The following is a 17814-nucleotide window of genomic DNA, read 5'->3' as shown; positions in this document are numbered from 1 at the left end:
TATTAAGACATTGCTTAAAAAAGCAAACAAGCTGATGCATAATTTTATCAGATACTTGTTTTCATTTAAGATCAATGCTTGACCTATTACAGGTATTATGAAATTGGTTAGAAAAAAAATTGCAATCCTCAATGTTCCTAAAATTGTGCAGCCTTTGTAGTGACTTGATATCGAAATTAAATCTGCCTTTGATTTTGTCAGGACAACATGAAATGACTGGAAGAAATCCAAACCAACCTGCACCTGCCACTGACTTGCAGCTGTCGCTACGATATAAATAAACATGTACAAATACCTTGAAATCCTATTCAAAGGTGGTCAAGGCCAGTCAACCATTCATCTATATGGTATTATCTGAAATAAATGTGCATGTTTCCCTGCCTCTCGCTCCCCAGTGTTTTCCTGTGTCAAGAGCAACACCTGAGGCTTCCTTGACAGAGCTGAGACCCTAAATGACTTTATTTCATACTATATGTGAGACAGCAAAGACTTCAGCCAAAGTAACAACTCAACAACTTCACCTCCACCTCATCCTTCAGATATGATGAATGATTAATGACCCCGTAGGGGAAACCAGCTTAACTGCATCAGCAAATAGCAACAGAGTACAGCAAAGATGAGTAGAGTAGAAATGGGCAGAGTGATGATACAGAGAATGATAGATGCCTGCTGTAGGGAAGACCTTTAGATGTCACTTCCTGAAAAGTTTACATTTCGGAGAGCAGCACCAGTAGTGTCTATAGAAAAAATGTGCCACGGTTTCTACGCACTGTACATTGCTCACATTCTAACTTGTTGTTTGGGAGGTGGTGTATATAGTCTTATGACTGCTGGCGAAAGTGTGATGCTGAAAGTTGCGCCTTGGAGGGATGAGAAGAGTGATGAAGGTGATAACTTTAGAGGGTGTGGGAGTTGGGTAGATTTTTGCTCAGGAAGCAGTACAGTCCTTGTTCTCACCTCTGTTGCTGCCTGCAGGGTGCCAAGCTCAGCCCAACAACAGATCCAGAGTTTTCCACCACTCTGCTCCTCAGTATACCAACAAAAAATAAGACGAGCCATTACAGATTGGAGGAGCACATGCCCTCCTGACTCCTGTAGGTGGCGGAGACTGAATTAAAATTCAGCACAACATAACATTATTAATTACTTAAAAAAGTGATTGATCCCAGCATCTCTCTGTGCATCTATTTAAGACGTTTCAAAATATTTGTTGTAAGCAGATGTAGGCTTGAATCCTGCTGAGAATGTCAAATTTGCAAAGAGAGTACTGTCTGCATTTGGCTCAGTAGTAGTGGTGTATCAGCTGAGATTTACCCCCTTGGCTGTGGGTGACCAGCTGTACATGACCTTGTTTTTCAGCTGTTGGGTGTTTTTCACTAGCGCCTTAAGTGTCAATGCTCTGCTGTGAAATTACACTTGCTGATTCCAATTCTTGGCCTTAGAGAACATGTGACATTAAGTTTTTTTATTCAATAATATTTCATATGATAGTGACTACATACTGTATAGTATATATTATTTTGATAGGAAAAGACACAGCAGTAATATTTAATATTTATACCATTTTTATTATGCATCTGTCTAATCTTGTAACCGTGATATCTCCATGACACCTTGAGTGAATTTCTTCAAATTTTGCACAAATATCCACTTGGACTATCGGTCAAAGGTCAAGGTCACTGTGACCTTGACTTAGTCTCATCCTCTTAAACAAAATATCTCAAGAAGGCCTTCAAATATAGCACAAAGGTCAACTTGAACTGAAGAATGTTTGATTATAATTTGGCAGTCAAGGTCACTGTGACTTCACAAAACCTGTTTTTGGCCATAAATCAATAATTCATACACTAATTATGGCATAATTTCACGCAGTCTAATGAGATAAAATGATTAAGTGATGATATTTTGTATCCAAAAGGTCAAAGATCAACTTCATTGTGATATCATAATATTTTGCAAAGACACTTTTCTGGCCATGACAGGATAACTCCTCTGTGCTGCCTGGGGTGAGATGTATGTGAAGCATCCACATTTTTACAGACACTGATGTCAACTGTGCAAGTTGACTGATGTGTGGAGTCATACAACTTTCAGGCAGTAATTCTAGTTTAATACAAAAATATATGGTGTTCACTTTAGTAAAATGTATTTTATCCACCAACATCAGTGTAAAAAGATCTTTAACTTCTCAGTATCCAGTTTGGTACCTTATATAGTTTTTTTTTTCTCTTATCTAAATCATCTGTAAATCAAACCCAGACTTTTAGCACATTCACAAAGCTTCAGAAAGGTCAAATTCAAATGAAGGAGGAACTTTACTGAAGGACTACAGGAGGCCTAGAGTGTGCAGCTCCAAGCATCAAGGGTCATTGAACTTAAGTTGTCGGTAAAGCCTGTGCTTAATAGTGCTTTCACTTCATGTTAAATGTAGCTTATCCACAAAAAGACATTGTTCAAGAGATCACACTGTGGTCAATCTTAGCTCTTATATTGAAAAGAAGAGCATATAAGACTTTTTATGTTGTTCAGATTTGTGTTCAGCAAGTGGTGAAAAAAAGAAAGTCAAGTACCTATGGTGATTCTTACGCTCTAACACATTACATCTGTAATGCACTTGTGACAAAACAGCAGCTGCTGTACACTTTAGATAATTTCATGGGCATTTTAAAGTTACAAGTGCATCCAATGTGGCTTGTTTTTTCTTTTCTCTATGTCACCAGAGGCTCAGCAACAGCTAAGAATAAACTGCCTTTCAAACCTTAAAACAACAGGGATTCTCTTTGAACTTAAAACGCTTAGATGCCATTTAAGACCATGACTATACATTATTGCTTGCCTGACAGCTTTCTCGGCCTATCACAATTGGCGGCATTGCTTGCCGTTTGCTCACAGCTCCACACAAGCTTCTCTCTGCACCCACTTTACTAAATTTGGATTTCAGTGGTTCAGTAACTTGAAAGATCACTGTGAGTAAAGTAAATAAATCAAAGCTTCAGCTGTAACCCTCCATCAATTACTGTATGCACATATGGAACGATTCTGCGTTAGTGATTTATATTCACTGCATGTGGTCCAGCAAAAATTGAGGTTAGAGTTGTAGGGCAGGACAGACCTCTCTTTATCTTGAAGAAAACAAAAAAGCTTGAAAAAAGGTAGGCTACATGTAGAAGAAAGGGAGGTGCAAATTCGGTAAACGACAGTGCAGGATACCGGTTACCATGTTCTAGATAAATCTTCAGAAAGATGCATCACTGTTACAGTACAACACTATACTTTGAATTGGTGTAAGGTCATTAGACATGAGCTTCACAGGTTTGCAACATCATCATTTTTTAAGAAATAAACCATAACTTCAGTTTTTCTGTGACCTTAACCAAGAAGTTTTGTAACTGTAGATATTATATTTATCAGTTATATCAATACAATTTGTCTGGTTGACCTGGTTGCTCGATTTGATCTCCACATATTACCAACAACAAGGAGAACTTTTTACACATAAGATGCTTTGTCATCCTTGCTATCGTTCATATGGGGAGAGTTATGGATGAGGTTTTGACTTTACTTGAACCATACATTTATAAACCAAAATAATTGCGTTTATTTAATGTATTCTCATGGAACGGTATGCATGATACCCTACAAATTACCGCACTTCCTTAATGTGCAGTAAGGTGATCAATGTCAAGTTATGGAGGTTATGTTTAGGCAAGTAAGGTTATTATAGTTATGTATAGGAAAAGAAATATTGTGGGGATATACCTTAAAATTACTCTAAGTCCAGATGGTTTTGAACCCGTGACTCCAGGGGAAAGTCCTGAGGAAAGTCCACATTTTTGTGACCTATCCACTACCCCAACATGCCTCCTTACGTGACTGCTCAGGACTGCTTCCTTTTTTTACTCCCGTAAACACATTGATCACGTAATTGATGCCTTTTAAAATATGTGGAATATGTATGAATTTGGGTGCATTGCTTTTAATAGGAAAATGTCAAACAGATTATGAGATCCACCTAACTTAATGCAATCTAATTTATAGGAGATATGGTTCTGATTACAGCATGTGAACAATGATACATTTCTTTCTCAATACTGCAGAATCATATAATAAACAGATACATCTTTGGATCTGTAATCACTGTAAGAAATCTCAACGGAATACAGAAAGTGCTGTTATATTTGAGCGTGCAGGCAGCTGCAGATGTAAGGAGTGAAGCTGGGTGTGAATTTGGAAAGAAGAATGTCAGAGGTCTCTACAGGCATTAAAGTGTCTTTTAATTACTGAAATGAAAAAAATCCAATCTTTTCTCATTTGTCTTACCTTCAATCTACCAGTTTGTCCTCGTTGGCCTAAAGATTAAACACCACTGTGAGACCTGGGACTTAACAGTGGGCCCGTGATTTTACAGTGATTGGTTAAATTCCATTTATTCAATAAGAAACTTTTACAAAAATTCAGAAGTACATGAATAAAATGAATCCTTTCGTTTAATTCACTAGCATCAGAAATTACAAAAAAAATACGAGTTTGTGTATGTGTGTGTTTCTGTGGGCATGTGCCTGAGTAGTACATATAAGAAACTGTTCATTCACACTCATGTTTTGATGATTGTGGATTTGAGTATCTTGACAGTAAACCCTGGTAATTAATCCCTGTTTATACAATGTCTTGGCTAAAGGAAGAAGTTATGCAACCATCCCTCTGTTACTCTGCTTTCAGTGTTACTGAGCCCAAGCAGATTACATTTGAGCTGTTAATGAGGGGTTCAGAAAACCAGGCGAAAACACGCACGCACCGTTAAATACATGTCAAAAACACATCAGAAAACCTGGAATTACATATGCGGACATTGGTGGTCACTCTCATCAGCCCTCAGTGCTTACATGGGGGGCATCATCTAAATTAATATGAAAGGTCAAATTATTTTATGGCTGACATTTTACAACGTTCATCATTGATTGAACAGATCAAAAGTCACTAAATGCCATCTCTAATGAAGTCTGTGGTATATTGATGCAACGGTGATACCTTCAGTATGATGACTTTTCAGACACTCTTAAAAGAGGTCACTGTCACAGGAATTACAGACATTTAAATGTCTAAGTGTTTACTGTTTATTTCGTAGGTGTGAAGAAATGGATGCAAACAGGATTTTCTCAAATGTAAATTAAAGTAGGTTTGTTAAAGGTTTGCTCTCCAGAGCATTTTGAAATGCAAAAACATTAAGCTAGATTATATCATGTTAACTGACAGTTGGTCAGCTGAGCTATATTCACATGAGCTCCTCTTTTAATTTCCCAGTCAGTGTTCCTTTCATCCATGTTTATCATGTGGCTGAAATGTCTCTATGATCTCCTTACAGAGCCTTTCGCATATCTGCTGCAGGTTAATAACATGTCATCTGTACTTGTCACATATGTGTTCATATATTTTACTTGCTTTGCTATAATCAGTTTGAAATGCTGTGTGAGAAAGTGATGCTTTAAATACATACTGTCAGAAACAGCAATTAAGTGGCTACAGTAATTAACCAGATCACAGCGTTGTCGGGTTCAAGCTGTGTGCCTTTGCGAGTTGGAAAGTCAAGCTGTAAATTTTCTTCGCAAGTTATTATTAATCTGTGTGACAACTTTAGGGTGTTGGTTATCATTTACTGTGCCCTATTAAACTTTAAAGGGGAATTAAATTTATACACATTTTGTGTGGAACAGTGGATTTGTGGCAGCAGGATGGTGGGATTGACTCAAAATACACTGCAGCGATCATGTTTATGGTGATGAAAGAACATGTTACCCAGTTAAAATATCTGAAAAATTGATGTAGTTTCAAAAGGTTTTGGTCAGTGGAGATCTACATTATATCTAAGCAGCAACTTTCAAGGTGCAGAGGTGCCAAAAAATGCAGCTCCTTTAACGGCCACTTGAGGCTGGCTCCAGCAACCAGCCAATCCCCATGTGTTAAAATTTTCTAACTTTATAGCAGAAATAAATACGTTTACAGCCGAGTACAAAAACAAATGTTTTTGGTCTCTAAAGCTAATTTCAATATCCAACTGACAACTATACAGGGGCAGAATGACTATATAGGTCATCTATTTTCATTTTATTAAGGCTTAAAGTTATACATATTTAAGGGTGCGCTGCTTGAGTGACAGGCAGTCTGTGAGGCGTCGCTACAGTCTATGAGTCAGGTCTACCCTTTTATCCAAATATGGTCACTTCTGGCTCCAAAAAACAACAACATGGCAACAGCCAAAATGCTAAACTCAAGGCAAAGTTGGTAATGTCATAGTAGCTGTTGTTGTATACAGTCTATGATTATATCACAGAAGAACAAGCTACTGTAAATTAGGCTTTTGATACATAGACACTCCTTGTTTAAAGTTCATTGTTGGTTTTGGTCTTTTCATGGACTTTGAAGACAATAACAGAAATTCATTACATTGTCATTTTAAAGTTGCCATGCTCATTGTTTTATGAACATGTGGTGCATTCACTTAAAAATATTTGCCTTGATTTTCTAAATTAATTACATTATCGTCTTAGAAGTCTGAGAAAGGTGGTAAATTCTGCCCCTTTATTTTGATTATCCTATTAATTTAGAAAAACAAGAGCAGTTTATTCTCTGTGTAGAGAAAAAAATTCTGCTCTTGTTTTTCATGAAAAAAATATTTTTCCTTTTCTTGTTAATTCAGGAAATACAGATTTACAGATTTTTTTCTCAAGTAAATGAATTATACTTCTGTACTGTTAAATTTTTGGGAAAACACTTGGTTTTCCTGTAGATTACTATTTTGACCCATAATTATCAAGAATCTATACAAAACACTTCTTCTGACTGTTTTATTTTTGTAAGGTAGTCGTATATTCATATTCCGGATATCTCATCGCGCACACAGTGATGAAAGCATGAGGGTGAAGTCCTTAAAAGTTAGCCATGTGCAGACTGCATTATTCATGCAGGGCTCCCTGCACTCCCAGCTCGGTACTCGCTGAAGAGCCTGTACCTCAGCTGATGAAAGGGCTGGCTGTGACGGCAGGGTGCTGTGGTACACTGCAGACGGTTGTGTAATAATCAGAGCGATTCACATGGCTGTCCTCTGCAGCTGCCACACTGCCCAGTGGAGGGAGAGGTGCCAGCACAGGGGTCCATCAGCCAACTGCTGCTCTGTTTCAAGTGCACTTTCCTGGAAGGAAGAGAATCACTGAACGAGACGAGAACAGGCTGTGCCATCCCCTACGTAAAAACTGTCCTTTTTATATGAAAACATGCTCCTGATAGAGTTAAGTTAGGGCTAAACTAATGTCCTGAGCTGTAACCCTGAAATCAGGTTAGTACTAAAATGACTTTTATTTAGTTCCATATCGGATAACTCAGTGACACGAGTTCCAATTATGCTTCAGAGGTCTACACAGAAGAGTCACATTATTACACTGTGGTTGAAATGAATGCCTTTCTGACACATATACCATCTGCTTTTTCAAAACCTGCTGTGGCTGTATGGATGCTGGTTACCTCGGAAAAGAAGTAGTTTCACAGTTGACGGCACATCAAAATGAGTGACAGGTGCTGAAGTGTAAATTTTTAGCCAAGTGATGCAAAGGAAGATGGGACTATTGAATGTGTTTTGCTTCCACAAGGGGGAGATCAGAATGATTTCCATCAGTACTTTCTGGGCAATTTGCAGACTATTAAAAATCTCAACATGTCAGTTGTACTTTGTAACATGTAAGTAACCTGACCTCTTGACAGTTTATCAGATGACAGTAAAACAGGATAAATGTGTTGATGGTGTAGCCACCTCTGAATACGGCTTGTTTAACCAACAGTTTGGCCATGTAGTTTATTTTTGTGTAAGTTCCTTACTTTTTTTTAACAAATCTTAGTTATCCATGCCAAGATTTCTGCCTGGTTTATATTTTGTGTTTTACCTGACTGGATCAAACTAACCTATTTATCATTTGTTTTACATTCCTTTCTGGCTGTAATTTTAACAAAACAAAAAAAAAACAACCTATAGTGTTTACCACTTTTCTATTCTCAGCACAATATGACGGGAGCAGGGGAGGGACTCCAGTGACATTGTACAAAGAGCAACAAAGTCCATGTTGGGTGGTACAGATGAATACTTTAACTGATGTATCATGATGTCTTTTATAAATGTAGTCTAACCATGTAGTTTTTGTGTTTAAACCTGCAACCGTTTCACAAAAATAGATTTGCAAACAGCCATTTAATGGCCTGATAATGTCAACGTCTTATGATATAACATATGCAAATGGCCATTAAACGGTCTGATAACGACTTTTGAACCTAGGAGTAGGTGTGGCAGGCCCCTTCCCACCGTATCTATGAGGATTAAAACCACAGATAATGGCCAAATAAAGTATGATAAAATCAGAGTCAGGTGATTTTATTACTACAGTCAGTACATTTACATGCGCGGTTAAGTCGAGCTACGATTATCGCTCAATTAAGCCATCTAATTGGACTACTGTCGTTGTTACAGTATACAAGCACAGGGGGGAGAATCAGTTTATTGATGAAAGACGAGGACATGCTCCCTCTCACCTAGTTGCTATTGGACCTTCTTCTGGTTGACCTATTACGTCACATACCAAACAAGTTAGCTAGGGGCAAACGGGTTGCATGCCAAATGGTGACAACATGGATTATTTGTCATTGCTGTACATTTTTTACGTACTCTGTTTATTATGTTTATGTTTTACTGTCATCATGTTTTGTTTCTTCCTTTCGTCGTCTTTTGTTTTCCTGGCTTTCTTCTACAAATTTATCCTGTTCGACTTCCGGGTCAAAGCCTGGTGCGGGGACTATGGAGCATACGCAGGTGCCATACTGGTACTTTGCTAAGTACCATATTTCTCCCATTAGCTGGAATAGTAGAAAGATAGTCCTCTTGCTTCACAACCAGTCAGTTTTCCCCACAAACTCTATTTCTATTTCTATCTCTATTTTTTTCTTTTTTAGTCGATGTGCAGGAGATATCTGCAGCTTAGTTATGTGAGCTCCTGACAAGTTGTCAAAAATTGGTCGATAGGAACATTTACTTTTAGCACTGTACTTAAATACAGATTTTAAGCATTCATACTTTACTTGAGTGATCCCATTCCACGCTATTGCACTTATTACACCAATGCATTATTTGACAGCTACTGTTCCTACTTTCTGTGTGGAATCAGATTATGTATAATTAAACATAGATAAGCTTATAAAGTGCATTGCATTGTTAAAGAATAAACCAGTGGTATCTTGCCGTCTTGGCTTGTGACTTGTTTCAAAAGAAACAGTATCTTAGGGTATCTTGTCACATTTTGGTGCCAATGAGTTGTTAGAAGCTCCACCAGGGACATATACCCTCTGAGCATGTCACAGATTTCACTGAAATAAGTGTTTAGGCACAAAGAGGTAGAATTATGCAATATTCACCCAAGAAGAGAAAAGAAAAGAAAAGTTAAACCGCTATATAGGTAAAATTCTTCTGATACACTGATTCATCAGTAGCAGTTTCACAAAAATATGATATTGTATCATTGATACTCTAGGAAGATTTTTCTGGTACTTTTGGCCACAAGAACTACCAGCACCAGTACAAATAATGATGAACCTATGCACATCGATAAATGCAACCATTTTATTGTAAAATTCCACAGCTATGTGCAATTCCCTTATGAAAAGGATTTTTTCCAGTACATGTATAATATATTAAGCAGACCCTAACAGAATTGATCAGTGCCCCTATTATACAATACTCAAATATACATAGATGGCAAACAACTGACATAATGTATGTATGGGGATCATATGAAATTCATTTTGTTCTTGGATACCTTTAAACTGAGCCCTGTAATTCCAGTGCGCAATATTTTGTTTTCTGCAGTTTGACAAAATACATAACAATAGAAAATATCTACATGTGCTGTTCACATATATATGTGTCATTTGTGGGTCCCAAAAAAAACAAAGATTTTGTCAAAAATAAACAGCGTCGTAAAAGTCCATTTCAATGCAGGCAAAAGGACTGAGACCGGATTAAACAGTGCTTGAATTAGTTCCAATTCTGAAAATATATCCAACATGCACACTATTGAATATTAACTGTACCTCCTACACACCTTTTACAGTAGAGTGCATAAAAATAAATATAATAAACAAAAAAATAAACAAGCTTTAATTATGATGGAAAAAGTAAAACCCCATAAAGTATGTCTGTTTTCTGCACCACTGTTAAAACACAAAACATGCTTGGTCATCTACAAACCCAGTGTACTGAAGTCAGAAATGAATCAGAAGTGTCTTCCTGTTCACCCAGACACAACAATTTTTATCGGACAATTGTCCTTGTTGATTTCGCAACATATGAAAAAAACAAAATAAAACACACACATAAGCATATATATAAACAATATCTGAGGGGACAACAATGTGTCCGACTTCTTTAGTGTTGCATTTCCTTCATGAAAACCCTTACGTTTAGCATATATTTCTTTCATCAAGGCAGTAAATGTGGATTCACAAATGATATAATAGTTTGATATTCTCTATTGCATGTGTGTCAGTTTGGCACTTTATAGGATGTAATCACTCTTTTTACACTTCTTTAAACTACAGAACACTGATGATGACCAGTCTACTTTGCTATTGACACACTTACGTCCCTAAAGATGTGAGAGATAGAGTATGCGCACACTGAAGACAGGTTTGACCACTACTGTAAGTGGCAGCTTTAGGACAGCAACAGGACCACCATTGAATACAAAAGGGAAAGAACTTCAGGAAATATGAGATAACCTGGTAAATGCATATGTCCGTGTCGTCACTGATGTTTTATTGAAGATGGCAAATATCAAGACCGTTGAAAACCCTTGTGTAGGTGGAAAAAGTGGAAATAATCAATAGTCACTTAGACGAGCAAATGTTCTTCTTCTGGTGGCTCGGGAACTGTTTTTTTTTTTGTGTTTTTTTTCCCTGAAAATGTTCAAGTCTACTACTCAGAAGCTGCACAACAAGTAATGTTGCAACTCACTAATTCAACAGATATAACAGTTTGACAGGCCTTTGTGAGAGTAGTGTACATCGATCACAACATAGAAAACACAAGATAAATAAGCTCAAGCTCCATTGACACATCAAACAAAAATGTATCTTTGATATAAATGACAGCATTCTGTGTTTCTTTTTAGGGGCTATATGAACATAAAATACTTTTTTCTTCAATAAAATGAATAAATAAATACCATCAATGAATAAATAAATAAATACCCCATTACCCCAAAGTATTCTACATGGTCAGTCCAGCATAATACAATAAGTCTAATATACTGTATGATGATATACTGTAACAATGCTGAAATTACAAAATATATACCCTTTTACAAAATCCCAAGGGCTTGACGAGTGTTTTACTCCGTTCATAATTTATGTACATAAACAATGTGATTTACACCCATATTTCTTGTGAGTTTACAAATCATACTGAAGCACTTTCTCCATTTGTTGCATACTGGTGTCTATCAAAATTGTGATCTGTAAGGGGTTGTAATTCGTGTGCGTTAACATATTATCATACACAACATTTACAATTCAGATACTGTGTTTTCTGTGTTTTCCGCTCTTGTCACTCAACATACGGCATTCAAAGCTAATTTTAATGCAACAAAAGTAAAAAAAAAAATAAGAATAATGAAATTCTGCCCAGCCAGTGAATCAATTTCCTCACTATGTAATAATTTACATTCTTAATGCGTTTTCTCTCAAAGAGACGGGAAGTGAGATGCTTGATAATAAGGCTTACACAGCTTTTCTTGACACAAGCAGATGTTTTTTTTTACTTGAATGAAGCTCTTAAGTTCATTTGATATCAATTCATATTTTTTTCAGGCTTTTTTTGTTTGTTTGCTCATCTTAGAAGAATGACACATAGAATTAACCCCGTCCCACTGCAGGAATTTTAAAAAACCCAACAGCTGTCTGTATTGATATTCACATTAAAGTGTAGATTAGTTTGTACTCCTCTATTTGAAACTCACTCGCTGGTTACACAGTTGCAGTTAGCACTCTGCTAATGTTAAGGGCAAAAATGATTTGTTTTCAAAAGAAAGCCTAACTTGTTTCGGTACAGTTTCTCTTGTGAAAGCTTGCATAACTAAAATACAACAGCAGAGTGTCATTATGTAAATGCACGCTTTTAACAGCAAATGGAGGAGAGGATGAGAGGTCAGAGTTGTCTATACTGTAAGCTAATAGCTGTGAGGAAAACGATTAAACCAGTTATCTGGCCTGGAATTCTGGGCTGATCCTCCCACCTGTATGCAAAGATGATTCCTCAACTAAAAAGGATAAATTGGGCACATTTTTTTATCATTTCATTTTCCATTTTTTCTAGAAAATAGTATAATTAAATCTTCAATGATAATCAACAGTGCTCATTTTTTCCATAGCCAACAATAGAAGACCATAAAAGATGTTGATTTTTGGCCTGAAAGGTGCATGCAATAAATGTAAACCACTATGTAATAGTAAAATATATACAGTGTCTGTACAGTTGAGCATTGTCCATAAACAGCATCATCTCTCTCTGACCACACATGAAAAATGTTAAATTGTGCCAACTCTTAAGCAAAATAAATTAAAAATAAATTAGCGTCACTGTCTAACATAGCTCTATTAAAGTGCTTCAGATTTTGTGTTTTAGTGTGTAGAGTGAAAAATACAAGAGATAAAAATGATAAGATGTAATTAATGTCATTTTAGTCTTTTCTGATCACTGTTTGCTGCTATCTGAATTGCTGTTTATTTAAATTGCTTTCTACGGAAGGAATGCATTTGTCTAAAAAATAAAGCAAATTTTAAAAATCCACTTGAGGAAATGAAGAGGATGTTCCAAATAAAAAGTCCATAATTATCATGAGAACAACAACAAAACTTATAAATTGCTCACACAATCAATGTTTTCACAACACATCTACAAACCTCCTCATACCAGTTAAATGTAGTGCTACAACATTTGCAGTGTCTGTCAAAGTTATCAAATAAAATGACTAAAAGAGATTGAAACTAAGGAATTCAAGGAAATGCTTAGAATCAGATCAGTGGGTATTTCAGTGGGTCCCCGCCTTCAAAATGTCCCTTGCTGGCACAGAGCATATGCAGAATGTAACGAGCTGTATGATAAGGCTGGATACACACCCAGGCCTAGAGATAGAGATAGGAGACCCAGTAGACCAGGTTGAAGAGACCAAATGCAGTGGGGAAGAAGATGCGTGCATACGAGTCTATCTTGGCGATGCGGATGTGCAACCTGCCGTGCCGCCAGGCTCCGGAGCGGCAGTCTTCGAAACAGCAGAAGAAGCTGGTGCAGTCCTTCCCGTCCAGACACTCGTAACCGTACTCTTCGTCTCGCTCCTGCATGTGCGTGGCGTTGTTCATCTGAATGGCCGTTGCCGAGCGTGGACGGATGTCTACCGTGGGTGTCTGCTTTTAACAGGACAAAATGACACAGTTAGCTGTCACAGCCCAAGAGTGCTGTAATCAAGACCTCACTGACATAACAGGGGACCTAATTGGAGCTGCCATTTTCTGCCTCACGCCTCAATCTCTATCATTAGTCAGCAAAATGTAATTTGCACCTTCAACTTGCCAATGGACCCTTTCAATGTCAAGAAAATTCTAATTGACCCATAACTACCACCTGTGGTTGTAATTAGTGAGGCTTATAGTGACAAAGGGTCAGTCCCAGTGGAACCCAGGATGCAAATTACACCTTTGGGTTGGAGAATAGCTGGTGGCTGAGGCAGTCATAATATTTTTATTACAGTAGTCTATATTGCTTTATTTAGCAGCTATATCGAGCTAGTGCTGGGCAAAGCCCCTGCTTATTTTTTTTCCTGATTATACTTTTCCTGCTGCGGTCAAAACACTGTATCACACACATGACTGTGATCATTTGTTCTGAGCAGTATTTAAAAATGTTTTTAATGCCCAGTGACTCAACAAAATGTACAAATTTGGACCTGTATGGATATTGTAAGCAATTTCTCTGAAATACATTTATACGACATGTTGTAACTGGCTTATGATGCATCATAAAGCTAAGCTTAGGGAGGAGCATGTGTTGGCAGATGTGCAGTACACAGCTCAATATTGCTCCAGCCCACTCTTTCTGTCACTAAATGGGTTAAAATAAACCTCCTTTTCAAACTGTGCTCGCCACTGGAGGGCACATGGCTTTTATTTGTGAAGAATCCTAAAATAGGACAGTGACATCAGTGAGTCTGTGGCCCTGTCATTCTGAAGGGAGACAATTAGTATTCAAACAGACTGTTTTCATCAGCTTTTATCTTGAAACACCATGCCACCTTTGTACAAATTGGAATTTGGGCTGTTTGGCAGATTAAATGCTTTCCCCCCCTTTGGCAGAGGTTCCTTGACCTTGCTGATAAACTAGGGTGTCAAGCTCATCGTTTAAAAAAGACACAGTGAATCGAGCATCCTCCAAAGTTCAACTTCTAAGAATTTCACATCACCACTTTCCCTCGGAAAAGCGTTAGTAGCTGTAGTTTATGTTGTTCTCTATTTTTTGTCCTCATGACATAGGAATCTGTAAATTACTGTATACACACTCTAAATGTGTTTTACAGCATTTTTATGCCTTGCGTTAATCAGTTCTTTTTAAAATTGCAGCATCACAAAACAGTAAATACTTTTTGTCATGGATGTTTTTGCCCCATTTTTATGTATCTACAGTACGCATGCTTGCTGCTAAAAAAAAAGAAAAAGAAAAAGAAAAATAAACAGATCATTGCAGCTTTAGTTTGAACATAACATTATCTGCTGTAAGCATGCATCCTCAAACAAGCTTAAAATACTTAAACTTGATTGAACTGTTCATTCCCTACAACTTGTAATCTTGCCCAGCACTAGTGCACAAACCTGCGGTCCCTTTGAAAACGATACATAACCACAAACAAAACAACATACGGGTTAGTTTCAGCATTGTTGTCCTTATTAACGGACAGTATGTTGAGGTAAATGGGGGGGGTATTAGCAGAACAGGTTATGACTCAGTTCTCAAAGGGGATTGGTTGCACTGGAGGAAGCGCAGTGGAAGCTCAAGCAGAAGGAGCATTAACAGCATCCTGCCGCATGGCCTGGTCAAGCTGGGCTGTGCTGTGTGTCGGTGTTAGCAAAAAATAAAGAAAAAAAAAAACAAAGAAACAACACAGTGGCATCGGCAACTTTAACTGGCTGAAAGTAGACAACCTCTCAGGGAAGACAAAGGGCGGAAACATTTGGGACCATTGCTGGAGGATCCCTTGGTTTTCTGGCTGAATGTTTGATGGTAGTGTCTAGACTGAAAATCTAACTAATTCGACCTTAAAAATATTCCTCCCGGTAAAATATTGATATGGACCATTATGTAGAAAAGCAGATTATTTTGTGTTAGGTTCAATTTAGAGATCTTTGCTAGCTACCGCCCACCCTGGATGTTTTTTGGGTGTTTACAGATTAGCATGTTTTAATCTTCTGAATGGACCTCCAACTCTAATTAGCCTTAAGACAGTGCAGGGGTTGTCTGTTTCAGTCTGTTAAGGCTCTGCTGACTCTGTAGGAAGCGTCAGGTTGAGAAGCCCAACAAACACACAGGTATAGATTTACTGGCAGGAGAAGGGAAAGAAGAGGAAGCTATTGCAGCGGCTGCTAGTTCACTGTGGTTACAACAACAACAAAGAGTGAAACAGGACAGAGGGAGCCAGAATGAGTCCACGCTGGGCCTGGACTATTACATTCCTCTGGACACAGGATGTGTGGGATGCTTATTTGAATTTTAAAAACTGCATAAGTACGTCTGGCTGGCTGCCTCCGCACTGTGCACTGCAGAGCGCCCCTTTTTTATGTTATCTCTGATACCTATTTAGCGACTGATGAGGAGTACGGTAAGAATGCAGGTAGATAAAGAGGGACTAGAGAGAGGCATATCTGCTGTAGAACAGACAGAAAAGCAGTGAGGTGCTGGGGGCTCAAAGAGCCAAAATGCAGCAGACACATGCAGTCAGACACAGGCAATATACCTTTGAGGAAAAGAGCCGGAGGAGCTTTTGTCCAGACAGGAAACAAAGAATATGTGGAATTGAAAGAGAGTAACAAAAAAAAAACAAAACAAAGAATACATGTAAACAGAGAATGAAAAAACATCAATAAAACGAAAAACAAACACAGGATAATGTGTGAAATTTACAATCACTGTATTGTCTAACTCAAAATGGAAAGAGAAGAAATATACTGTAGAGAGACATACATGTTACGAACAGACACAGGGGGAATGGCGGGATATATATGTATCTCACATGCTTCTCACGCCAGCATCACCTTAGGAAAAATATTACAGATGCAAAACTGGAGAGATAAACACTATCCATAATACAGACTTCAAATACTCCCTGTGAGTGCAACATCATTATGTTTTCACCCTCAAGGGTAACTTCAATATCTTTCAACCTAGACCCCATTTTGCCAGGTTTTTGTGTTTAATTGACTAATGGGAACAACAGTTTTTGAAATTGGTCCAGTACCGAGCGAGAGTGCTGCAGCTGGCAGCCATGAAACAGGCTACGATATAACCACAAGGGGCATTTGCGCACCATCACTGTACCTCCAATAAAAGTGCTTCCTTTTGCTACTGACGGGCCCAGATATTGTTATTGTTATTACAAGTGTCTGAAAACATTAGGCAAAGGATTTCTACTGCAACAGACCATTTTCTTTTTTGTTTAACCAGAACAGCTGTGAAATTTCAATCGCCAAACCCGCCAGACTCCATTTAAATAAACAGAAATTTTAGCCAGCATAATTTCACATCTAACAAGGTGAATTAAGGGTTCGTTTTAACCAAAGCAAAGTTGGTGACTGTTGGATTAATAAAAGAAGTGAACCAAGATGGCTTTTGTGAGTTTGATTTTGTTTTTGTCGACTTTGAATGAAGCATGTTTTACGCTAATAAAATCAAATGGAATCTGTTGAGTTTGGCAATAGCAATTTTGGGTCTGTTTCTGGTTAAACAAAAACTACGCAAAAAGATCTATCCCGTTAGGTTCTTTTCCAGACACTTATTATAACAATCTGAGTCTGTCATTGGCCAACACAAGTACTTTTGAGTGTTGTATATTGAGGTGCACAATTGCCCATTAATGTTACATTGCACCCTGTTTCACTGCTGCCAGCTGCAGCCCTCATGCTCAATACTGAACAAATGCCAAAAAATTCCCTTAGTCACCGATACACAAAATATAGGAAAAGGTTGAAAAATAGTTAGGTAACACTTAAAGTTGGAGACATTTGTCTTACACAGCCCTTTATCAAGTGTCTTTTTCAGTTTCACTATTTGACATTTAACAAACAGTTTGATAATATGTCGCTAATCTAAAAGAAACAAAATAAACCAGGACACCTGATAATGGGAAATTCCTTTGCACTAGTAAGTAGTAAAAAAAAAATTATAAAATTCTTTATTTGTATTTGCTCGATTTCCTTTTTTTTCAATGCTAATAACAGTTCATAAACATTAACATTATTTCATTTACACACTTCATTTTCTTGCATACCTCCCTCCTCCCACATCTTGGCAAATCATGCAGAGAACCTAGAAAAGCCCCTCTGAGATGGCAAACTGGCATCACACCTTCCGCTTCATTAGTCACTCGTGTCCACGAGACAGTTAGAGACCATGTGCAGAACCTTAGTTACAGAGGCTAAACTAGAGCGCCCCACTTTCCCCCAAGTTCCAGTTCAATACCCATG

At 37.7% G+C, this 17814-nt stretch overlaps 1 protein-coding gene across 3 annotated transcripts in view; it reads right to left on the bottom strand.

Moving 5' to 3' along the window:
• Positions 1-11285: 11285 nt before the first annotated feature.
• gabrg2 (gamma-aminobutyric acid type A receptor subunit gamma2) overlaps positions 11286-17814 on the bottom strand; it is a 57644-nt gene continuing 51115 nt past the window's right edge. The window contains exons 9-10 of one of the 3 annotated variants that reach the window (XM_042499309.1): positions 16089-16112; positions 11286-13494 (exon numbers count right to left, since the gene is read on the bottom strand). In XM_042499309.1, coding sequence (XP_042355243.1) covers positions 13213-13494; positions 16089-16112 — 306 coding nt within the window. In that variant the 3' untranslated portion in view covers positions 11286-13212. The remainder of the gene's footprint in view (positions 13495-16088; positions 16113-17814) is intronic. The other 2 variants (XM_042499310.1, XM_042499311.1) reach the window with 2 other exon arrangements.

This window comes from Plectropomus leopardus, chromosome 13 (genome assembly GCF_008729295.1).
Source record: "Plectropomus leopardus isolate mb chromosome 13, YSFRI_Pleo_2.0, whole genome shotgun sequence".
NCBI lineage: Eukaryota > Metazoa > Chordata > Actinopteri > Perciformes > Serranidae > Plectropomus > Plectropomus leopardus.
This window is presented reverse-complemented; position numbering and strand designations above follow the sequence as displayed.